Source organism: Choloepus didactylus, chromosome 8, assembly GCF_015220235.1.
Source record: "Choloepus didactylus isolate mChoDid1 chromosome 8, mChoDid1.pri, whole genome shotgun sequence".
In the NCBI taxonomy this organism is placed as follows: domain Eukaryota; kingdom Metazoa; phylum Chordata; class Mammalia; order Pilosa; family Megalonychidae; genus Choloepus; species Choloepus didactylus.
The window spans coordinates 13,416,783-13,443,053 of record NC_051314.1 but is presented as its reverse complement, the minus strand read 5'-3'; the positions used below and the strand labels follow the sequence as shown (position 1 = coordinate 13,443,053).

Below are 26,271 nucleotides of genomic sequence, written 5' to 3'. Positions count from 1 at the left end.
CTCTGGAGTCTAGAGAAAGATGGTACAGGATCTAGGAAAGAGCTGCGGAAGAGGCTGGCAAATTGAGGTAAATACTGGTGACTTTCACCCTGGTGCAGTGAGGGCTGCCGCCTGATCCTGGTAGGGCTTTCTGGGGTCGGGGTGGGCGATGAGGACCCAGTCCTCCAAAATCTGGGGGAGAGGTGTGGTCTGATCACTGAGCACTGCTCTGGATCAGCTACGTCAGATCACCGGAGGTCCAGCCATGAGGGCCATCACTGCTCCCACCCCCGTCAGGGAAAAGCGGCAGAGGAGTCTTATAGAGGCAGCACCTCCCCCACCCCTTTCTCTTTACATTCCCCATTTAGTAGCGAAAACGGTTTGGGAAAGTCACCTATTGACAGCTCCAGCCCTTCACCACCACCACCACCACTGCCTAGCAATCCCAGAGGAGTGAGAGAACTAGATTTCCAGAGTTTTAACAACATAATACTCAGAATGTCCAGTTCTCAACAAAAAAATTACAAAACATACAAGGAAACAGGGAAGTATGTGGCCACTCACAGGAAAAAAAGAATCTTCCAGACACCATCCCTGAAGAAGCTCATATATTGGAACTATGAATCAAAAACTTTAAGTTAATATTTTGTCTTAAATATGTTCAAGGAGCTAAAGGAATCCATATACAAAGAACTAAAGGAAATCAGGAAAACACTGTCAGAACAAAATAAAGAGATAGAAATCATTAAAAAAAAAAAAAGGAAACATTTTGGAACTGTAAAACACAGTAATTGAAATTAAAAACTCATTGGGGGGAAATAAAGTTTTGCTGGCTGAGATATTTCAAATGGAGTCAAGAGGTCACTCTGGTGAGCATTCTTATGTCCTATACAGATAACCCTTTTAATGTTTTAATACATTGGAACAGCTAAAAGTAAATACCCAAAACTACCAAACTCCAACCCAGTATCCCTGACTCTTAGAGACGACTGTATAGCAATGCAGCATATAAGGGGTGACAGTGTGATTGCAGAAACCTTGTGGCTCACACTCCCTTTATCCAGTGTATGGATGGATGAGTTGAAAAATGGGGACAAAAACTAAATGAAAAATAGGGTGGGATTGGGGGGGATGATTTGGATGTTCTTTTTTACTTTATTTTTGATTCTTATTCTTTCTGGTGTAAGGAAAATGTTCAAAAATAGCTTGGGATGATGAATGCACAATTATATGATGGTACTGTGAACAGCTGATGGTACACTATGGATGACTGTATTGTATGTGAATATATATCAATAAAACTGAATTAAAAAAAAAACTCATTAGGGGAATAGGGTAGGCAGAACTCACTCCACCATAAAACAACTAGAAAACAGGCAGAAAATGACCAAAGTAGCAGTTCCGGAGCCCAGCTGACCAGAAAAACCTCTGCACTATATAAGGAAAACCTGAACAGAGAAGCAGAAAACTAGGACCGAGAAACTAGGGTGACTGCACTCAATCACGGCCACCCCTAAGGTCCACTGCAACGGCCAGACCAGGGAGCTGAAAAGCAGCACAGCCCTGCTTCGGAAAGGCAGGGAAGGCCATCCTCAAGCTCGCAGCCTAGTGTTCCAGTGCGGGACCCTGGGAGCCAGAGGGCTCATTTTAGTCACAAACAGAGACCCTGCTGCGTGCTCAGTGCCTGCGCCCCATCCTGAGACAGGCCCCTGCAGGCACCTGGACTTGGGGGAGTCTGCAAGTCTGCAAAGCCCTCCCCTTGAGAGAAAAGGGGGATGCAGAGCAGAGCTGATGTGACAATTGGCCGGCGAGAGAGATTCTCGGTCCCACTGCCTTGGTCCTTTACACACAGGGGCTCAGGGCACTCACTGGGTGCATGAGCAGAGAGGCGGGAGCCAGGCAGCTGCACTGCAATTCCAGGCGCCCTTCCCCCACCCCCGAGGAGGTCCTGCTGGCCAGTGAAAGGCAGAGCACTCCCGTGCCAGCTGCTAGCTAGTGAAGTTGAACCTCCTAGTCCCAGAGCCCAGAGCTTTTTCCACACAGGAGTCTGGGAATATCCAGACCCAAAGCCGTGGTGCACGGTGCCCATCCCCACCCTGTGAGCCAGCAGCTTCCAGCCTGCCTGGGGGCCTGCAGCCTTGACTGGGTTTTCAGCTGGTCTGGACCCTGCCCAGCTGGTTGCTGCAGTTGGGGAGAGATGGGGTTGCAGGGAAGAGGTGGCCCAAGGCGCCATCTGCTGGGAAAACAGGGAAAGTGCAGACTGGCAAGCTCCTTCTCTGGCCAGCCTCCAAGTGACTACTGAAAAGGGCTGCACCCCCTGAGTTAAGCCCTGGCCTTGGTTTGGCTGGGAATTACTGACAAACCAATGACAAAGGACACCTCCAATGCAAACCCAAGCAAAAACAAAATATTAGACGAGCGAGGGAAACCAACTTTCAAAATAACCTTATCAAGATAATCAAATGCCAATAAAGCAGCAAAAAATCACAAGCCATATGAAGAAGAAAGAAGACATGGCCAGGTCAAATGACCAAATTAAAAAGTTGGAGGAGACACAGAATTTGGAACAACTAATCAAAGATGTTCAAACAAATCTCCTAAATAACTTCAATGAGTTGGCTAAAGAGATAAAGGGCATCAAGAAGACACTAGAAGAGCATAAAGAAGAATCTGAAAGAATAGAAAACGAGCAGATCTTACAGAAATGAAAGATTCTGTTGATCAAATTAAAAATATACTAGAGACACACAACAATTTGAGGAGGCAGAAGAAAGAATAAGTGAACTAGAGGACAGACAACTGAATTTGAATGCACAAAAGAACAAATGGTGAAAAAGATGGAAAAATTTGAAATGGAACTCAGGGTAATGATGGAAAACATGAAGCACACAAATATATGAATCACTGGCATCCAAGAAGGAGAAGAGAAGAGTAAAGGGGTGGGAAGATTATTTGAGGAGATAATTGGGGAAAACTTCCCAACCCTTATAAAAGGCACAAATATGCAAATTACAGAAGCCCAATGAACTCCAAACAGAACAAATGCAAATACACCCACTCCAAGACACATACTAATCAGACTATCAAATGCTGAAGACAAGGAGAGAATCCTGAGAGCAGCAAGGGAGAAGTGATTCACCACATACCAGGGAAGCCACATAAGACTAAGTACTGACTTCTCATCAGGCAACCATGGAGGTGAGAAGGCAGTGGTATGATATGTTTAAGATTCTGAGGGAGAAAAATTGCCAGCCAAGAATTCTTTACACAGCAAAGTTGTCCTTCAAAAGTGAGCGAGAGTGTATAATTTTCACAGATAAACAAATGCTGAGAGGATCTGTTAACAAGAGACCTGTCCTGCAGGAAATAGTAAAGGGAACTCTGTCAGGTGAAAAAAAAAAAAAAAACAAGGAGAGAGAGACTTGGAGGAGAGTATAGAAATGATAATTATCAGTAACAAAGGATAAATAGAAGAAAAATAATGGATCTGACAAATAAAAGCCAAGAGATAAAATAGAAGAAGTAAGGACATCTTTTATAGCAATAACATCGAATGTTAATGGATTAAACTCCCCAATAAAAAGACACAGATTGGCAGAATGGATTAAAAAATAACAATGATCCATCTATATGCTGTTTATAAGAGACCCACTTCAGAACCAAAGGTACAAATAGGCTGAAAGTGAATGGATGAAAAAAAGATATTCCACACAAGCAATAACCAAAAAAAAGTGGGAGTAGCTATATTAATATCAGATAAAATAGACTTTAAATGCAAAGATGTTGTAAGAGAAAAGGAAGGACACTATATATTAATAAAAAGGATAATTCACCAAGAAGAAATAATAATCATAAATGTCTATGCACCCAATCAAGGTGCTGCAAAGTACATGAGGCAAACACTGACAAAACTGAAGGGAGGAATACACATTTCTACATTAATAATGGGCAACTTCAACACACAATTCTCTTCAATAGATAGAACCAGAAAAAGGATCAAAAAGGAGACAGTGATCCTAAACATGATAAATAAATTAGACCTAACAGATATATATAGACTGTTGCATCTCCAGACACCAGGATACATATTCTCTAGTGCTCATGGAACATTCTCCAGGATAGAGCACATGCTGGCCTATGTTCAAGGAACAGAGTCTGAGGGTCCTGTGGGACACCATCAAGCTTACCAATATACACATCACTGGGTTCCCAGAAGGACAAGGGAGATAGAAAGAGGCAGAAAAAGTATTTGAAGAAATAATGGCCAAAACTTCCCAAATCTGACAAAAGACATGAATATACACATTTAGGAAGCTCAACAAAATCCAAGAAGGATACTATAAGAGATCAACACCCCAACACGAGATCAACACCCCAACACATTAGAGTGAAACTGTCAAAAATCCAAACCCGAAGATACAATTTTGAAAGCAGTGACAAATAAGGACTCATTACATGCAAGGGATGCCCCAAGAAAATTAGTAGCAATTTCTCATAAGGAACCACAGAGACCAAGACAGTGGGGTGGCATATTTAAAATCGTTAAAGAAAAAACAGTCAACCATGAATTCTATATCCAGAAAATTATCTTTCAAAAATGGAGAAGCACCACCTGCTGGACAGGATAGGAAAAGCACAGAGTCCTAGAGGCCTCACAGGAAAGTCTAACAACCTTCTAGGTCTCAACCTCAGGGAAACTTGACACTGATTACACCCTCCTGAGACCAGGGTCCATTTGGTATGGGAAAATCTGATTGGCATAATCAAGGAAACCAGATACTTAGACAACAAAAAATTACGAGTCATGTCGGGGAAAAACAAAGATATGGCCCCTCAAAGGAACAAACTTACACTTCAAATGAGATATAGAAGCTGAAATAACTAAAGATGTTCAAGCAAATCTAAATCAAATCAACAAGCTGAAGGAAAATGTGGCAAAAGAGATGAAGGATATAAAGAAGACACTGGGTGACCATAAAGAAGAATTCATAAGCTTGAAAAAACAAATGGCAGAACTGATGGGAATGAAAGGCACAATACAAGAGATGAAAAACAACACAAGGGAGACATACAAAAGCAGATTTGAAGACGGAGGAGAAAGGATCCATGAACTGGAGGACAGAACAACTGAAATCCTACACACAAAAGAACAGATAGGGAAAAGAATGGAAAAATATGAGCAGTGTCTCAGAATTGAATGACAACATGAAGCACATGAATATATGTGTCATGGGTGTCCCAGAAGGAGAAGAGAAGGGAAAAGGGGCAGAAACAATGGAGGAAACAATCACTGAAAATTTCCTATCTCTTATGAAAGACATAAATAACAGATCTAAGAAGCTCAGCATACCCCAAACAGATTAGATCCGAATAGACCTACTCCAAGACATTTACTAATCAAATTATCAAATGTCAAAGGCAAAGAGAGAATTCTGAAAGCAGCAAGAGAAAAAGCGATCCATCACATACAAGGGTAGCTCAATAAGACTATGTGCAAATTTCTCAGTAAAAACCATGGAGAGGAGAAGGCAGTGGTATGATATATTTAAGGTACTGAAAGAGAAAAGCTGCCAACCAAGAATTCTATATCCAGCAAAACTGTCCTTCAGAAATGAGGGAGAGTTTAAAATATTCTCAGACAGACAGACATTAAGAGAGTTTGTGAACAAGATACCTGCTCTAAAAGAAACACTAAAGGATGCACTACAGGCAGATAGGAAAAGACAGGAGAGAGAGGTTTGGAGAGGAGTGTAGAAATGAAGATTATCAGTAAGGGTAAAAAGAGAGAGAGAGAAAAAAGTAATATATTACATATAAAATCCAAAAGACAAAATGCTAGACAGTAGACATTACACTGAGTGAAATTAGCCAGAAAAAAAAAAAAGGACAAATACCATATGGTCTCACTAACATGAACTAACATTAATGAGCGAACCCTGAAAGTTTAAGTTGAAAACACAGGTTATCAGGAAATAGAAAGAGGGGAGAGATCAGGTATCTGATAGTGAAGTAGTACAGAATGTTCAACAGGATTTACTGTATAGATCCAGAGATAGATAGCACAACACTGTGTAATGGTAGCACAATACTCTAAGTACTCTGAACAAAGATGGGTGTGAGGATGGGTGCAAGAGTAAGGGTAGGGGCATGTATGATATCAGAAAGAAAGAAGATAAAGACTGGGATTGTATAATTTAGTAAAACCTAGAGTGGTCAATGATGGTGCTATTAAGTATACTGATATGAGAATATTTTAACATGAGGGGGAACAAATTAATGTCACATTGCAAGGTGTTGAAAATTGGATGGCATAGGGGAAAAAATACAATCAGTGCAAACTAGAGTCTATAATTGACAGTAATATTGTAATATGCATCCATTAATTGTAACAAAGGCAATATGGCAAAGCTAAAGGTCTCTAAGATGGGGATATAAGGGAATGATACGGGATTCTTAGTGGTGCTGTTGTCTGATCTTTCATTGTATTTTCTTTTCTTTTTTTCTTCTATCTTTTTTCATTCTTCATTTTTTTTCTCCTCTTCATCTTTCATTGCAGAAGAAATGGTGGAAATGTCCTCATATAGACTGTGGTGGTAAATGTATAACTATGTGATCATACCTAGAATCACTCATTGTTTTACTTAAGAGGGATTGTATGGGGTATGAATAAAACTGTTTAGAAAATAAACAGAGGGATAGAAGTGCTGGAGAAAATGTGGAGAGAGGATGTACCTATTCACTGTTGCTGCAGAAGTAGAATGGTGTAGCCCATCTGGAGGGCAATGTGGTGGTTCCACAGGAAGCTAAGTTTGGGGTTGTCATATGGTCCTGCAACCCTATTACTGGTTGTATACTGGAAGGAACTGAGAGCAGGGACCCGAGTGGACATTTGCACACTGGTGTTTGTGGCAGCAGTATTCATGATTTGCAATGGATGGAGGCGGCCTAAGGGTACATCGACTGATAAACAGAATGGTGAACTGTGGTGTATACATACAATGGAATATTGAGCAGCAGCAAGAAGGAATGAAGTTGTGAGGTATGCCACTAAGTGAATGGACCTTGAGGACAGTATGCAGAATGAAATAAGCCAGAAATGAAAAGACAAACATTATAATGCCTCACTGATATGGACTAACAATAACGTGCAAACTCTTGAGAACTGAATCTGGGAGCATGGGTTATCAGGGGAAGCCTTATTGTAAAAGATCCTAGATTGTAAGTTCTTACAGCAGTCACATCTATTCATGAGTTGTAACATTTATTTCTAAATTCTGAGATACTGAGCTGTTTGTGTGTGACCTGATCAGTCCCTGGAGCTTTGGGTATCCGTGTGGAACCTGGGCCTCAGAGCCAGAGTTCAGCAGCTGTGGGTGCTGGCCGTTGGCCCACGCAGCAACTGGTAAAAAGGCTGAAAAGGAGATCAGACTTCGATTGGAGATATGAATCTCCAACCTCCAATTGGTTGAGATTGGGGTATATCTAACTAAAGGGTAGAGGATATTAACTGTGTTTTAAAACTTTGGCTTCTGTGTGGGACCAAAGGAAGAGAAGTTTATTTGGTGCAAAATCTATATTTTCTTTTTTTTTTTTAATTTTTATTTTGAAATAATTTCCAACATACAGGACAGTTGCAAATACAATACAAACCCCATACAGAGAACTCCAGCACCCCCCCATCACCAGATATCTGTATCTACCAATTTTACATTTTGCTACATTTGCAGTGCCTTTCTTTCTCTTTCCTTCCTTCCTTCCTCTCTCCCTCCCTCCTCCTTTCTTTCAACTATATCTATTATCTTCCTATCAATTATCTATCTACCCATTTATCATCTTCTGAACATCTGAGAGCAGGTTGCATATATCATACTCTTTGAACTCATAACACTTTCATGTACATTTCCTACGAACAAGGATAGTCACTTATGTCATTAACTGCAGTTAATTCAAGAAAATTAATATGGATATAAAGCTTAAATTCTATGCTCCAATTTTCCTTATGCCCCCTTTGAGCTTTTCTCCTCCATTCTTAGATCCACTCCAGTATCATATATTGCATTGTCATTAACTCTTAATTAACTTTTTTTCTTAAATTAACTACATCAAAAAAAATTTTAAAGCTATACAATAAAAAAAACATTTCAAACAAACCATAACAAGGGAGTAAGAAAAAGACAACCAACCTAAAATAACTACTTTACTTCCAACACGTTCCTACTCTACCCCAAGAAAATAACCTAATATAGCAACATTTCTGTGAACTTGTTCCTAACATACCCATCAGAAATTAACAAACCAAAGTCATTCCTGGGCATTCTCAGAACGTTAAATTTACCCACGATAGCTTATCTGTTCTTATTGGGTTATTGTTTCCCCTTCATTAACTGCTCTCTATCGCTAGTTCCCCTCCATTCTACATTATAAACCATTTATTTTAGGAGTGTGTTGTTTAATCTCCAAGTGCTTGTGAATTTTCTAAGTCACTGATGATTACTGACTTCTAAATGTATTCCATTGTGGTCAGAGACTGTGCTTTGAATAATTTCAATTTTTTAAATTTATTGAGGCTTGTTTTATGTCCCAGCATATGGTCTATTGTGGAAAAAGTTTTGTGATCACTAGAGAAGAAATGTGTATCCTGGTGGTTTGGGATGTGATGTTCTATATATGTCTGTGAAATCAAATTCATTTATCAGATTGTTTAGGTTTTCAATTTCCTTACTGGTCTTCTGTCTGGTTGATGTGTCTATAGGAGAGGGTGATGTGTTGAAGTCTCCCATAACTATTGTGGAAACATCCATTGCATCCTTTAGTTTTGCCAGTGTTTGTCCCATGTATTTTGTGGCACCATGATTGGATGCATAAACATTTATGACTGTTATTTCTTCTTGTTGAATTGCCCCTTTTATTAGTATATAGTGGCCTTCTTTGTCTCTCATAATATCCTTGCATTTAAAGTTTATTTATCTGAGATTAATATTGCTACTCCTGCTTTCCTTTGGCTGTAGCTTGCATGAAATATTTTTTCCATCCTTTCACCTTCAATTTCTTTGTGTCCCTGTGTCTAAGATGAGTCTCTTGTAAGCAACATATTGATGGTTCACATTTTTTGATCCATATTGCCTATCTATATCTTTTAATCGGGGAGTTTAATCCATTTACATTCAATGTTATCACTGTGAAGGCATTTCTTGAATCAGCCATCCTATCCTTTGGTTTATGTTTGTCAGATATATTTTTCCCCTCTTTCTAATGTTCTTTATTGAACCAATATTGAATCTCTTTAATACTGAACCTTTCTCCATCTCTCTCTCTCCTTTCTTTGTTTCTCTGTCGGTAGGGCTCTCTTTAGTATCTGAAGTAGGGCAGGACTTTTATTAGCAAAATCTCTCAGCATTTGTTTGTCTGTGAAAAATTTAAGCTCTCCCTCAAATTTGAAAGAGAGCTTTGCTGGATAAAGCATTCTTGGTTAGAAATTTTTCTCTCTCAGGATTTTAAATATGTCATGCCACTGCCTTCTCGTCTCCATGGTGGCCGCTGAGTAGTCACTACTTAGTCTTATGCTGTTTCCTTTCTATGTGGTGAATAGCTTTTCTCTTGCTGCTTTCAGAACTTGCTCCTTCTTTTTAGTATTTGAGTCTGATCAGAATATGTCTTGGAGTGGGATTATTTGGATTTATTCTATTTGGAGTTTGCTGGGCATTTATGCTTTGTGTATTTATATAGTGTAGAAGGTTTGGGAAGTTTTCCCCAACAATTTCTTTGAATACATTTTCTAGACCTTTACCCTTCTCTTCCCCTTCTGGGACACCAATGAGTCTTATATTTGGATGTTTTATTTTATCTATCATATCCCTGAGGTCCATTTCGATTTTTTCAATTTTTTTCCTCATTCTTTCCTTTGTTCTTTCATTTTTTCATTCTGTGGTCCTCAAGGTCACTGATTCGTTGTTCGGTTTCCCCTAGTCTTGTACTATGAGTATCCAGAATCTTTTTAATTTGTTTAACAGTTTCTTTTATTTTCATAAGATCATCTATTTTTTTACTTACTCTTGTAATTTCTTCATGTTCTTCTAGGGTCTTCTTCATGTCCTTTATCCTGTGCGATGCTCTTCTTCATGTCCTTTATATCCTGTGCCATGCTCTCATTGTTTGTCTTTAGTTCTTTGATTAATTGCTCCAAGTACTGTGTCTCCTCTGATCTTTTGATTTGGGTGTTTAGGTTTGGGTTATCTATATCATCTGGTTTTATCACATGCTGTAAAATTTTTTGTTGTTTTTGGCCTCTTGGCATTGCTTTACTTGATAGGGTTCTTTTAGGATATGTAGGATTATCCAAAGATGAATCTCTAATTTGTCAGATCTACAGCTTGGTGGTGTACACTTTTTCTAACTAACCAGCAGATGGCGTCCACGAGTCACCTATTCCCCTCAAGTCAGTTCTCCCTAACTTTGTCTTTGTGGTGTGTGGGCGTCTGATTCTTGTGGGGACCAATTGGTGCACCAAGTTTGGGTGTGTTGTTGGTGCTGTCCGCCCTGAATGTGGGGCGTGTGTCTGAGCGGTTAGGGAGGGAGGGCAGCTTTAACAATCAAACCTCCCAGGTGTTCCTGGAGATTTAAGGCTGTAGCAAGAGTCTAAACCTTCATTTCAGTCTCGCCACAGATTGTCTCTGCCGCTGACCCACAAGTCTTTGGTATTAGCATATGGTCCCTGGGATTCCTGAGTGGGTCCCTCTTCCAAGCCATGCCCTTTTAGGGTCTCTGCTGAGGGAAGGTTGTGCTACGTCACAAGTGTGCACCGTCCCTCAAGGGAAGTTCTGGGCCACCAGGCCGTGTAGGTGCATTCCCAGCATGCTGTAAGGATGGCTGTATGGGGCGTGCTAATTTCCCCCTTTTCGCACAGCTCTACCCTGCCAGTTCTGGGACAATTTGTTGTGGGTGCACAAAAGGCTATTGTCCACGCCCGACACTGTGGCGTGTGCACGTGCCGCTGGAAACATCTCCCGTCACACTGGGTTTCTTGGGGCAGCTCTGGGCTGAGGCCCTGGCACCAGGCAGGAGCGTTCCCAGCCCGCTGGGAAGATGGCTGCAAGGGGCATGCTTTTTTTCCCCTTTTGGCTAACCTCTGCCTTCGTCACTCCGAGACAATTAGCAGCAGGTGCATGAAAGGCTATCTTCCATGCCAGATATTGAGGCGTTCGCACAGCCCGTTCCTGGAGCGCTTCACTGTGCGGTTCTCGCTGCCATATGTGCAGCCACTTTTGGGTTGTTTTAAAAAAGAACTAGTCCGCCTCCAAACGCCAACCCTCAGTTTCCCCACACCACAGCGTGGCTGCCGGATATTCAGCAGCTTACTCATTCCTTTCAGAACGCAGACTCCCGGTTTCACCAAGTGCACGGTCCCTGTGGATTTAGCAAACCTTGTCCAGTTGGTACATCACTGGAACTGGTGTTCTGGGTCACTTTCTGGCTTTTATCTAGAATTTTTCATGGAGGTATTTTTTTGCCCTGTCTCACCTAGCCACCATCTCAGGTTCTCTAAAATCTATATTTTCTGTAGCACACTATATAATTTAACTTCTGTGGTCAATTTGCTCAAATACCATAATTACATGGAACCTGGAACAGGGAATGAGATTGGTTGGTTTGTACGGGTTAGCGTGAAGCCCCAATACACCCCAGAGTAATCTAGGCAGAGAATAAAAAGTATTTGCAACACCCCCTGGAGAGACTGGGGGAAAATGTGGAAATACTGAACTTCCCGACATGGGGAATTCCTGATATTCTCGCAAGCTTTGGGAACTACCAGTTTAGTAGGCCAAGCCCTTGATCTTGGGGCTTGTCCTTATGAAGACAATTGTATAACTATATAGCTGACATGATGTGAGAGTGTGACTGTGAAAATCTTGTGGCTCACACTCCCTTTATCCAGTGTATGGACAGATGAGTAGAAAAATGAGGACAAAAAGTAAATGAATAATGGGGCGGGGGATGTTTTGAGTGTTCTTTTTTACTTTACTTTTTATTCTTCTTATTTTTTTATGGTAATGAAAATGTTCAAAAATTGATTGCAGTGATGAATGCACAACTATATAATGTTGCTGTGAGCAACTGATTGTACACTGTGGATGACTGTATGGTTTGTGAACATATCTCAATAAAATTGAATTTAAAAAATTACAAGAAAGGAAATAAAGATGAGAACAGAGATAAATAAAATAGAGAATAGAAAAACAATAGAGAGAATCAACAAAACCAAAGTTGGTATTTTGAAAAGATCAATTAAAACAACAACGCTAGCCAGACTGACAAAGAAAGGGCACATAAACTGAAATGTGGAATGAAAGTGGGGATATTACTACTGACTTAATAGAAATAAAAAGGATTATAAGAGGGTACTATCAATGATTAGATGCCAACAAATTAGAAAACCTAGATGAAATGGACAAATTCCTAGAAACATACCAATTACCTAATCTGATGCAAGAGAAATAGAAAATCTCAATAGACTTTAACGATTAAATAAGTAACTAATCTCCCAACAAAGGAAAGTCCAAGATCAGATGATTTCACTGCTAAAATCTACTAAGCATTTAACACCAATCCTTCTCAAATTCTTCCAAAAAAACAGAAGAGAGGGATTGTTTCCTAACTCATTCTATGAGACCAGCATTACCCTGATACCGAAACCATATAAAGACAGCACAAGAAAATTATAGACCAATATCCCTTATGAATATTGATAAGAAATTCCTCAACAAAATACTAGCAAACCAAATCTAAAGTATATTTAAAAGATTATAAACCATGATCAAGTGAGATTTATTTCAGGAATGCAAGGGTAAGTCAACATAAGAAAATCGATTGATGTAATATACCCCAATAGAATGAAGGGGGAAAAAACACACATGATAATCTCAATTGATGCAAAGGAAAAAAAAAAAAAAAAAAAGGCTTTGACAAAATCCAACATTCTTTCATGATAAAAATACTCAGAAAACAAGGAACAGAAGAGAACTTTCTCAACATGATACAGGACGTTTATGAAAAACCAAGAGCAAATATCATGCCCAATGGCTAAAGACTAATAACTTACCCTTAAGATCAGGAACAAGAGAACGATGCCCAACGTCACCACTGTTATTCTACATTGTACTTAAAGTTCTAGTCAGAGCCATCAGGCAAGAAAAAGAAATAAAACACATCCAAATTGGAAAGGAAGAAGTCAAATTACCCCTATTCACAGATGACAAGATCCCACACCTAAAAAAATCCCAACGAATCTACAAGAAAGCTACTAGAACTAATAGACAAGTTCAGCAAAGTTGCAGGATACAAGATAAACACACAGAAGTCAGCTGGGTTTCTATACACCAGTAAACAACAATCTGAAAAGAAAATTAAGAAAACAGCTCCATTTACAACAGCAGCCGAAAGAATAAAATACCTAAGAATAAATTTAACCAAGGAGGTGAAAGACTTGTACACTGAAAACTACAAAACATTGCTGAAAGAAATTAAAGAAGACCTAAATAAATGGCAAAACTTTCCTTATTCATGGATTGGAAGACTTAATAATGTTAAGATGTCAATACTGCCTAAACTGACCTACAAATTCAATGCAACTTCTATCAAAATCAAGCAGCCTTTACTGAAGAAACAGAAAAGCTGATTCTCAAATTCACATGAAAGTGTGAGGACCCTGAATAGCCAAAACAACTTCGACAAAGAAGAACAAAGTTGGGGGACTCACACTTCTGATTCCAAAACTTACTACTTAATGACAGTGATTAAAACAGCGTGGCACTGGCATAAAGATGGATATATAGACCAATGGAATAGAATTGAGGGTCCAGAGATAAATCCACACATCTTTGCCAGCTGATTTTCAACAAGGGTGCTAAGTCCTCTCAATGGGAAAATAATAGTCCCTTCAACAAATAATGCTGGGACAAGTGGAAATCCACATGCGAAAGAATGCATGTGGACCCCTACCTCTCACCATACACAAAAGTAAGTTTAAAATGGATCCAAGACCTAAATAAAAGAGCTAAAACTATAAAACTCTTACCAGAAAACACAGGAAAATATCTTCAGGACCATGTAGTAGGCACTGGATTTTTAGATTTTACACCAAAAGCACAAGCAACAAAGGAAAAAACAAAACGGACTTCATCAAAATTTAAAACTTGTGTATTAAAGGACATTATCCAGAAAGTGAAGAAGACATTTCTACAGAATGGCAGAAAATATTTGGAAATCATATATCTGATAAGGGTTTAATATATAGCATATAAAGAACTCCTACAACTCAGCAACAAAAAGACAAACAACTGAATTTAAAAATGGGCCAAGGATTTGAATAGACATTACTTCAAAGAAGATAATCAAATGGCCAATAAGTATGTGAAAAGGTGCTCAACATCATCATTCACTAGGGAAATGCAAACGAAAGCCACAATGAAATACCACTTCACACCCACTAGAATAGCTATTATTTTTTAAAAACTGAAAATAAGTTTGGTGAGTATGTGGAGAAATGGGAACCCTTGTAAATTGTTGGTAGGAATGTAAAATGGTGCAGCCACCGTGGAAAACAGTTTAGCACGTCCTCAGAAAGTTAAACATAGAATTACCATCTGACCTGGCAATTTTACTCCTAGGTATATACCCTAAAGAACTGACAGCAGGGACTTGGATAGATATTTAAACACGGATATTCATGGTGGCATTATTCACAATTGCCAAAAGATGGAAGCAACCCAAGTGTCTGTCAAAAGAAGAATGAATAAGCAAAATGCGCTATATCCATACAATGGAAAATTATTCAGCTGTAAAAAGAAATGAAAGTGTTGGTACATGCTACAACATGGATGAACCGTGATGACATCATGTTGAGTCATGACAGACACTGTATGATTATTCTTGCACGAAATACTTAGAATAAGTAAATTCAGAGAGACGGAAAGCAGAACGGAGGTTGAGAGGGGTGAGGGGAGAGGACAATGGGGAGTTATTGCTAAATGAGTATGATGGAAATAGTCTGGAAAGAGATAGTGATAAAAGTCACTCAGTATTGTCAAGGTACTTAATGTCAAAGAATTATCCACCTAAAATGGTTTAAATGATTTTCATGTCATGCATATTTTACCACAACTAAAAATAAAGTTTTTTTAAAGAAGAAAAATGAACAGGCAGCCCAGAGCCAAGTAAGGGCTCAGTGAAGGTGAGAGAATGTGATAATCAGAAGGGTTCCAGGCTGTGAGCTGCCAATCTCTCCTGAAACCCATGGCAAGAGGAGAGGAATGCTGAATGGCGAGAAATTGCCAAGCCAGGCATGGGGTCTGGGTGGGGAGACAGCCCAACGAGTGAGAACGAACAGCTGAAAGGACAAGGAAGAAGCCCAGTGGGAGAGGGAAGTGAACCTGCCAGCAGGAGCAGGAACACAGGCACGGGAGAGGTGGAAGCCCTGGGACTAAGTCGCAGAGCTCAGGACAGGTGGTTCGGGAGGGCAGCAAGGACCAGGGCATCAGCCCTCGGTGCTGCTGAGAGTAGCATCTGACGCCTCTCTGCATGCTGGCAGCCGGCGTGCCCAGTACAGTACCCCCATGCAATTTTGTGGGGTCTGTGGCAAACCTTGTTCCCTTCAGCTATATCAGGGTAGGCCTTAAAGTAGGAAAATAAAAATAAACACCCAACAGTACCAGTTGTGTGACCTCAGGCAAATCACTTCACTTCTGAGATATGTCATTTGCAAAATTCTACTGTTAATCTACTGAATCAACTCATGAGACTGTGAAGTTGATTCAATAAGCACATGTGGGGATTGTTTTCATGGATGAGTAAAGGAAAGAACATTCAGAAAAAGGTGGCTATGGCTGTCTCTGCTAGTGCTCCCTGGAGAAAAGAACACAGGAAGAAATCCCCAGATCACCTTAGTGACTTCTGTTGGTCCCTGACCAGTGGGAGAAAGTAAGTCCTCCAACCCCTGCAGGCACCCCATCAGCTGGACTGAATCACAGCAGGGCTTAGAGGACCAATGGGAAGGGGAGGATTCGACCCCCTAGAAGAACTGTACCTTAATTAGCGTTGGGGTGGGCTTGGCAGTGGGGGCAGCGGTTCCATTGGTGAGGCTGGGAGGCAGCAGAGGTGGGGCAGGCAGGGGTGGCTGCTCTGTTAGAAACAGTGTTTCTCTGGAATCCGGGCCCATCGGAAGTTGAGATACAACCTGAAAGGGAAGAGGGAAAGTAAGGACCCCCTCCCTTTCCTGGTTGCTCTCACCTAGCTCCTCCAAGGAATCAGGGATCCTGTATAGGAGGCAGGGTGATGGTTACCTCCTAGGATACTGTCTGTCAGAAAGGATAAATGATGGCAAAGACCGGCGGGGGGGGGGGGTTGTAAGGGCACCCCCAGAGAGGCAGAGGAAATGGAAAAGAACAGACGGAAGGGTAGAGAAAAGATCACTTAACTGAATGCATGCAAACAAAGCAGGCTATTCTGAATGAATAAAAATGGAGCAGCCAGAGAGATTTGTGAATCCAATTTCGAGGCAGCCTTAGCCAGTGTCCTCAGTCTAGGCTGGCACAGGCTGGCTCCAACTGCCTGCAATGAAACAGGGGCCCACTGCCAGCACCCCCTCCCCACCATCACGTACTCAAGCAGCCAGCTCCTGAACCACTGGGTAACAACCCCCTGGCCTCCCTGTGCCAGAGCAGGACTCATCCACCAGGCCCAGGGGGCTCACCTTACTTCTGGGCAGGCCCAGCAAGTCTGGGGATCTTGGGGAATAAGGGAAGCATCTGGAAGTAGTCAAGCTCACCTGAGTAGGGGACACAGAGGTGGCACTGGGCAGTGATTCGCTGACTCGGACTTCCAGGGGTGACGGCACCGAGCCCTGGGATTCATGGCTGGCCGGCTGCTCAGGGGATAAGGCATCGCTGCTGTCCTCATCGAAGGAAGAGCTGTCCGCTACTTTTGGATAATTCACCTGGCCCACTGAAACCCAAAGTCAGCATAAGACTCCACCTCTGGCCCCAAGGCATGGGCAATGGGAAAGAAAGGCCTTGCTCACCAGCCAGAGGCTGTCAAAGCCAAGGGCTTCCCCTGTGATTCCCGCGCTCCAGGAAGGCAGAAGGGAAAGGGAGACCAGAAGCCAATGGGCTTTGTCTATCCAAAAGAGCTCTTGGAAAGCTCACCATGACCCAAAACAAAGGCCAGAAAGTTCTAGTGGGCCATCAAAGTGCTCCTTTGGGCTTGAGGCAAAGCATGATTTTTAACCTGCTACTTTGAACTCTTTACTGTGTCTTCAAAGTCAAGTGCCCCTTTCCCTCTGTTCTGCTGCCTCAGTAGGAGATCCTCGGCTGCCTCCTCCACCTAGCTATTTCCCTGCTGCTAAAGGTACTTTATTTCTATCTTATGACTGCACAAAACTCTCCTCTTCTTCTGATGCTTACAGATCCTGCTGAGGCAGGGACTACGGGGAGCTTGGACTAGTGCAGCTCTTTCCCTTGCCAACTGTCAAAAATTCCCAAAGGCCTGGACCAGACCAAGGAGCCTGGTTCTGAGGTCAAAGATGGAGGGCATCCCAGTAAAGAGAGGCTTGCCTGCACAGGTGAAATGGCTGACTGGAATATGGCAACCTCCTTTTAGAGGTAAGTAACTCCCAGAGCCCCAATACCTCAGCAGCAGAGGCGACAGGAAGAAAACACATCCTGTTGGGTGCAACTGCTTGGACCTAACCCAGAGTCAGGCCCTAGGTGTGCCCGCAAGTGCATCTCCTTCTGGGCCAGACGGGGCCAGGCAGAGCTGGGAGGGAGAAGCAGGGAGAGGAGGGGTGCTCTCTGGGGTCCCAGTGTGGAAATCCCAGAAACCAGGGGGAAGGAAAGATGGGAACAGGGAGCATGAGGGAGATCTGAAGAGGCAAGTAGGATATTTCAAAGGACTCTTGTCATGACCACCGCCTTAGCACTGGCGGGGAGCGAGGCTCTGCCTGCTTTTCACAACAGGAGGAGCTGATGCAGTGGTGAAGGTATCAGAGGTGAGCTGCTGGCCCAGACTGAGGAAATCTGCTCTGGTGGGAAGACCACAGATAAGGAACAAGAACCAGCTGGTGGGAGCTCAGTCTGGGTTTGTCCAGGCAGTAACTCTCCCAGCACAGAGGCTTCCTCTCCAGGGCCATGACCTGAGACTCTTTCCTCCCTTGGAATCTGAGAAAGATGCACTGGTCAACTGCGGAGACAGAGCCAGGGAAGTCCACCACTAGGCCCGCTCCTCTATCTCTACAGCCAGGCTGTCAGCACACTCCGTCATCTCCCCAGCAGAGGACACACATGCACGTGCACAGAGGGGATGGAGCTCACTGCTCGCCGTGTACTTCAGGCAGATCGGACACCTAGATTGTTTCCCATGTGATCTCTTACTCCTAGTGAGGGGACCTGCTGTGGGAGAGCAACAGCCCAGTGCCCAGCACTTTAAAAAGGGCACCCAGGATGGAGGAGCTGCAGTTCCCAACCCAACCCAGACCAGTCCAATCCGAGGGAGGTGCTGGCAATACCAGAGAAGACCAAAGACTAGTGCAGGCAGGGTATGGAGATAACAAAGATGGGGTCCCTGCCCTCCAGTTTACGGCCCAGTAACCTTAAGGCACAGTAAATGCTCAATTAGAGGGGAATACAGAAGCTCAGGGAACACTTGGGACTCCAAGAGGAGAGAGGCTTGACATATGTCTTAGAGATCAACCGGGGTGGCCTGGAGCAAAAGGTGTGAGTATGTGTGTGATCAAGCAGGTATGAGTGTGCACTCTGTGTGTGGCATGCAGGCGAGACATGAGTGCCCAAGGGGAAGTGTGTTGGGAAGGCTGTGGGAAATGTGGCCTTTCCTAAGCCCCCATCCCACGCTTCCCTGCTTCTCAGTAGGCCTCAGAACTAACTCGCTCTCTCCCTCCTCCTGCTGTGCCATTTCCCTCTGTCCACACCTGTGGAAGCTGAGACCTCCACCTCAGCCCTGGTTCAATTTCCTACTTCTCCTTTGGTGCTGCCCAGTCACTGTCCCTTTCCTCCCATACTCCCATCTCCTCTCCTCCGCCTCTCCCCTGACTCCTTCCTGTCAGTCCATAAACCTGCCATATTTCTCACAGCCTAAAAATCCTTCTTCAACCCAGCATCTCCCTCATTTCCTTCTACACTGAACTCTTGAACAAATAAACATTTGCTGTTACCACTGCCTTACCTCCTACTCGTTCCTCAGCCCATGTGATCTGGCTTTTGCTGGCAAGTGCTTCTTTCTCTGAAGTCCTCAGTGAGTAGCTCATTGTCAAACTAAACTACCTCCCACTCCTCAGATAAGCCGTGCTCTGCCAGGCCTCCAGGCCGCTGCCCATGCTCTTCCCTAGACACCTTCTCCACTTGGCAACTCGGATTCAACCTCCAGTTGACCCCAAATGAGCTGTATCACTTGCAGGTACTTCCTCACCCACCATCACCCATACCCATCCCTGAGAGAAGTCCCTCTCTCTGCTCAGCTCCTGTTGCATTTTAGGTACATATCCATTATAGCCATTATCAACCCTTCTGTCATTAACGTTATTGCTACTGGTAACAGAAGCCATTCAGCAAGAGTCTCCCCAAGCACCAAACACCATTCTGGGCCCTTTGTACCCAATCCACCATTGCATGCGATCCTGAAAATAGTTCCACGAGGCAGGTGACCTATCCCAATCCCCAGGGCTCACGGCCTTCCTACTACGCAGTGTGGTTTGTATGTCAGTCTTCTCAGATCAGGCTGAACTCTTTGAGGGCAGTAGTAGTATTTTATTCATCTTTGTAACTCAGGACCTCACACAGGGCCTGACACATCATCAACTCTTGGCAAATGATTGTCAGATTGTGGGCAAATCAGCAAATGAGGACATCAGAGTGTCCATGTGGGCTATAAAGGCTTCTGTGCCAAAAGGGGAAAAGGGTTGTTAGGGACCCAAGGTGTGTCAGGCTCCAACAAGGGGGGGCTGCCCCTGTGCTAACAATATAGATGAGGCTCTAGAAACCTCCAGTCTCCTCTGATCCAGGGTTCAGGGCCAAACTCGGCATGCTTTGGAAGCCTGCTCCAGCGGTTCTCCTCTCATGCCCTGCCTGACGATGTAATGCATTATTACAAGAGGGAAAAGTGAAGTCTCTTCTCTGAAGGCACAAGCCTCTTCCCTGAGAGCAGGAACGCATCCCCATGCCCGATATCAGGTCTTGGCCCAACGCAACGAAGGAGACATGTCTGTATCACACTATTACCCACATCTGAGCAAAGCAGGCCCAAATGCCTTAACAAGGCACCCAAGGCCCTGCACATCCTGGACTCTGCCCAACTCACGTCCTGACACTTCTCTCTTTCAGCTCCACATACTGACACCCTGAACTTCTTTAGAGGGAGTTCATCTCTTTGCCCCACACACATGGCTGGCTCTCTCTACTCAGAAACTCTCCTCTCCTTCCCCCTCCCTGCCACGCCCACCACATATACTTTATCTATTTCCTACCCTTCCTTCAGCCCCAGGTTTGGCTGTCACTTCCTCTAAGGTCACGACATAGTTGGGTGACTCTCCTTCAAGTGCCTGGAGCACCCTGAGCTCCCTTCAGCCCAGCTTCTGCCTCTGCCATGTCATTGCCTGTGTACCTGCCTGTACCCCCCACCCCACCCAGCATGAGCTCCATAACAACAAAGGGTCTTGGTCTGTTCTGTGGGGCTGTGGTCCTAGTACCTGCCATACTGTCTGGGTCAATAAATGTTTGCTGAATGAAATATCTGGTGAAAGTGCCAAGCTCCAAGAAGGGATTTCAATAATAAAAACAGTGGTGTACAGATTTCTAATTTCCAGCATCTCCATAATGATTCTAATATCTTCCTACCCTGTAAGAGAGAAGTCATTGAATTTACAGAGATGGAAGGTGGACAGGGACTTGTCTATTATTTAGTATGTTTTTTTGTATGGCCCTGATCCCCAAGGCAACTGGCACTACAATGTGTTTTCCCGGCCCTCCCATTCTCTACCTTGGTTCCCTCAAGGCTAAGTAAGGAGTCAAAGAGCAAGAAGCCAAGAGTCCTGACCAAATTCTGCTCTATTCACAGCAACCCTTTCCCTTGGTGTCCCAGCTTGCAAGTCCACACAGCGTGGCCAGAGCCCCCTTACCAATGATGGCTTCCTTCAGGCTGGACTCCACAGGCAGGATGTTCTTCTCTACCAGCTCCATGGGGCCAGGTCTCTGTGCAATCTTCTCATTGAGATCATCAGCCAGCCTGGCTCTCTTCAGCTTCAGCTGCTTGGCCTGGAGGGAAGGCTCAGCCGAGGTCTCTGCCCATGAGACAGAATGAGGTGCAGGAGGATATATGAATGATCCTGGTTCTGCCCTGGGAACTCCAGAGTAACTCTCCTTCCTTTCTGGGAAGGAGCAGAGACCATCAGAATGGATAGCACATCCTAGGTAGAGAAGGGTGGCCTGGACTGAAGTTTCACAAGGACAAAAGAAGGGGCCCCTACTATGAGCACTATGTGATCACTCACACAGTGGTCATCAGGCACAGGCCAGCCAGAGGACTTCCTTCAATGGAGCTAAAGAGCTGAAAGAGCACCAGACCACAGATTGTTTCTGCTCTACCTTGAACTTGCTGTGGCACTGGGACCTATTCCCCTCTTTGCTCAGGGACTCAGTATGTTTATCTGCAGAGTGTAGAATTCAAACTAGAAAAGCTCTCTTCCAGTCCCCAAAACTTCAAAATTAAACAAACAAAAATGCGTGATTTACCCTGTTCCCAGGAGCCAAAACCTCTGTTTCACTAGAAATGTGGAAAGAATTGTGTGGCTGGGACCAGGGTGGTTATGTCTGGGATGATCTTATTTGTATAATCACAGGTGCTCAAAAATGCTAAGTTAATAAATGAATGAATATAAGAAAAGAAAGTGAATTTTGAAAACAGGTTTTGGAGGAGAGAGGATCTACCCTGGCAGAGAGAAAGGATTCCATCTGCGACTGAGGGATATTGAGAATCCGAGTCACAAATGGCCATAGGAGAAGTCAAGCCAACCAACCCAAGGGAATGTGATTGGGCGTCTTTGGGAATTCCCTGAAATCAGCGGAGACTACCACAGCACTGCTGTTTTACTGTGTTAAGACTCTGGCTATACCCACTGTCAATAGCAAAGGCAATGATATGAAAGACAGAGGAAGAAATGTGGGTGGTGCAGGAATAAAAACACAGTGAGAAAATGGGTTTAGATGAAGGAGCATTTCCAATCTAACTCACCTTCCAAAATGTGCATCCTGACCAGCTCTGATCTTTCTGGCCGGGAACGAATCTTCCGTTTCAGATAGTCCTCTGTCTATGAAAAAAACAAACCAAGAAGCTCTCAAAACTAGCTTACAGGCTTACGGTATGGATATGGCCACAAAAGCAGCCGTGGCTGTAGTGGCTGCTGCTGGTCACCTCTGCATGCCCCCACCCCATGATCTCAACTTGGTGATGCAAGGTTTTGAGGCAAGGAGAGGCCTGGGAGGCACAGCCTTGCGGGGATACATCAACTTTCAAGACCATTTGTCTCTCTCAGGATGGACTAGTTATTAACCCTTTTTTTTAAATTAACTTTAATTATATAAAAAATTAAAAAAAAAAAATACAATAAAAAAGGATTTCAAACAAACCATAACAAGGGAGTAAAAAAAAGACAACTCACCTAAAATAACTACTTTACTTCCAACATATTCCTACTCAACCCCAAGAAAATAACCTAATATAGCAACATTTCTGTGAACTTGTTCCTAACATACCCATCAGAAATTAACAAACCAAAGTCATTCCTGGGCATTCCCAGAACGTTAAATTTACCCACGATAGCTTATCTGTTCTTATTGGGTTATTGTTCCCCCTTTATTAATTGCTCTTATCACTAGTTCCCCTACATTCTACATTATAAACCATTTATTTTACATTTTTCAATGTTCATATTAGTGGCAGCATATAATATTTCTCTTTTTGTGCCTGGCTTAGTTCACTCAGCATTATGTCTGCAAAGTTCATCCATGTTGTCTTATGTTTCACGACATCGTTCCTTCTTATTGCCATGTAGTATTCCATTGTGTGTATATACCACATTTTATTTATCCACTCATCTGTTGAAGGACATTTGGGTTGTTTTCATCTCTTGGCAATTGTGAATAATGCTGCTATGAACATTGGCCTGCAGATATCTGTTTGTGTCACTGCTTTCAGATCTTCCGGGTATATACTGAGAAGTGCAATTGCTGGATCGAAGGGTAACGCTATATCTAGTTTTCTAAGGAACTGCTAGACTGACTTCCAGAGTGGCTGAACCATTATGCATGGACTAGTTACATATATATAAATCTATCACTCTTATTAACATAAAAGTAATATATGCTCATCAAAGAAAATTTTGAAAATTAGAAAGTGAAAACAAATAAAAAAAGTTTTTAATCATCATCTAGTTACTATCTTGGGAGACATATTTCTAGTCATTCCTCCATGTAGATGATAAGTTTAATTTTGCAGAGTTATATTTACTATAATAATTTCATATCCATTTTAAAAAATTATCATTGTATGCTCTCGTGAGCATTCTCAATTCACTTTGAATGGCTGCCAAATGGAAGGCTAATTTTGATACCTGGTGTCATAACTTTAGTTCCCCCAAATCCAATGTTCTCATTTCTATATTTATTAGACTCCAGGTGGACTAAACCATCCCCATTGACCGTGGCTAAGGTTATACAGTATATCTGACCCCAGGTCCATCCAACTCCAGAGCCTATGCTCTTAACCTCTGCACTAGCATTTTTCAAACCACAGGTCAAAGACCGTTAGTGTGTCAAGACCAGTGGGTCAGAACAGAACAGGACAGAACAGAATAGAAAAGAAAGTATCAGAGGACACAACAAGCAATAAAGGTAAAGACTTGTCCTTGCTCTGGCCTCTTGTTCCCTTGGTGCTGTGGGCGAGCAACTGAGCCAGCCCTGGGGTTAGGGAGCTCTCCATAGAAGGTTTAAAGCAGCTGTGGGCTCTGGCCAAACGCCCTAAGCTGCCTCGCTGTTGGAGAGACTGGCAGAACAGATGGTGGGTGCTGCAGGTCTTCACAAACACCAGTGGGAGGCATGATTTCTAAGCCATTTGAAACTAAATAGCAACTAAGGTCAAGGTGGAATACAGTAGCGATTAAGGAAACATCTGAAGTCCAAAGATCAAGGTTTGAGTCCCAGCTTTGCCACTTACTAGCTAGAAAAATTAGTTAACCAATCTTAGCTGCATCTACAAAATGAGGACAAGAGGACCTAATCATAAGAGCAGATGTGAGGATAACCAAGAAATGGATATCATCCAGCACATGGAAGTGCTCAGTAAAATAGTAGCTGCTCTGATTAGTTACGATTTACTCCCTACCTACTTGAGAAGCAGTCAAGGAAATGGTTGAGGACATGCAGACAATGCTGCTCGACCCCCTCCTCCCTGCTGAATTCTCTAATAGCCCCAGCAAACAAAAACCGAGCAGTCTGCTTCTGCTTTAGTCCCCAGTACCCATGACCTCATTCTTCCCACTCTTAAGAATTCATCATGATTTTCTAAGGAAGACTTTTTTTTTTTATAATAGAAGTAAGAAAAGTCTTAGAGGTAAATATTTCAAAGTCTCTCTTAGAGTTGTGGATCTTCAGGGAGCCACACCTACAGCCTTCCATTTGGGGTAGTTCTCTTCCCCTTGTCTTTTATGTAAAAAAATGAAGAGGGTGGGAGGGGAAGTTATTCTGGTGACTTCCCTATCTCCTCCCATACCCAGCAGGAGAATATTCCCCAGAGGTCCCTGGGAGAACTGAAACTAAGAGGAGGGAAAAGGCAGTCAGTAAGGTGCTGCAGCATGAAACCTGGGGTCTGAGGGTGAGGCCCAGCTTCTGCTTTCTGAAGAGCTCAAGTAAACACTAAGTTACTCTAAGGTAGACCAAGACCAGTAAGGTTTCTCGCCACTTGGAATGCTTGTACTGCAGAGGTACGGGCAGTGTAGCCCTGGGCACGAGGGGACCACTACTCAGCAACTCTGCCACAGCTGGTGCTTGACCACCAATATCTACAAAAGGTTAAGTGGAATTAAAGATGGAACTATTAGTGGTCTCCAAAGCAAGATTCAGGGAAAGATGATCAAATGATCATTCCATACCCCTAAAGGTCCTAAAAGAGAAAACCCATTCTGATCATATTCCATATGATCACCTGAGAGATGACTGGGGTAGGGACAGAAGCAGGAAAAGCAGAGCTTTCTATCTAGAACTATGAGGCAAGGGCTGACCCTCGGACACATTAGATTGAAAGGAAATAGAACCAACAAAGCAATCAGTTCCGAAAATGCTCTTTGGAGGTCTTTGGAGAGGAAATGTGCCTTACCCTGGCCCGCTCCAAGCTCCTTCTCTGCTCATGAAATGCAGCTGGACTTTTCAAAGCTGTTGGGAGAAAAACCATACAAGAATTACTTTACAGGGAAGTATCATGATCAGTACTACAGTTGACAGTAGAGAAGACATCTTCAATTCAAGTTAATTTTAGAGTTCTATTAATATCAGCTAAAGTAAAGAAGGAAATGGCACCTGAGTGAGCATGTATGTTCATGGTTTGTTTGCCCAAATGAAGCAGTTTGGGTTGCTTTATGATTCTTCAGGCAAACAGTCACTCCCTAAGCATGGGTTCAATAAAGTACATCCATGGAATATAACTTGATAAAATACCCTGTACCCATTACTGAAATGTCAGCTGCACAATCCTCATCAGTCAACTCTCTGAGAATGTCGGTTGGGCCTCAAGTTACTCTCTGGGAGACCTAAACTCGAGGAGGAGCAGAGCACATGTCGGGGGCACAGAATTCTTAAACCTCATTAGGAATCAAAAAGTGACCGAAACTGTCTTAATGGGGCAGCTAAATTAAAAAGATATATGTCCACTCAGGTGCCATTTCCTTCTTCACGTCAACTGATACTGACAGTACTGCTAAAATTAACTTTAGTTCCATCTCTAAGGAATAAAAAGAATTTTTCAGCAATTGTATGGTTAACCCTGGTGAACACCCACAAGCACAGGTGACAAGAAGGGCTCACTAGAGCCCTGGTCAAGGGCCCGGCTCTATTCTGGGGATACTACCACACAGAGCACAGCTCTCAAAAACAAACAACTGTGAGGTGGAGACCAAACCAAGATCCTCTACAAATGCTGCACCTTTTGTCAAAAACTCAGCTATGCGGACAAATGGCACTTTAGGAC

The 26,271-nt window shown here is 42.9% G+C and overlaps 1 protein-coding gene across 1 annotated transcript in view; it reads right to left on the bottom strand.

Annotated features, from left to right (window-relative positions):
* Positions 1 to 26,271, bottom strand: part of MRTFA (myocardin related transcription factor A) — a 166,888-nt gene that overhangs the window by 10,814 nt on the left and 129,803 nt on the right. Inside the window, 5 exon segments of the mRNA XM_037846677.1 lie at positions 16,058 to 16,207; positions 16,799 to 16,974; positions 21,155 to 21,316; positions 22,267 to 22,342; positions 25,405 to 25,460. Coding sequence (XP_037702605.1) covers positions 16,058 to 16,207; positions 16,799 to 16,974; positions 21,155 to 21,316; positions 22,267 to 22,342; positions 25,405 to 25,460 — 620 coding nt within the window.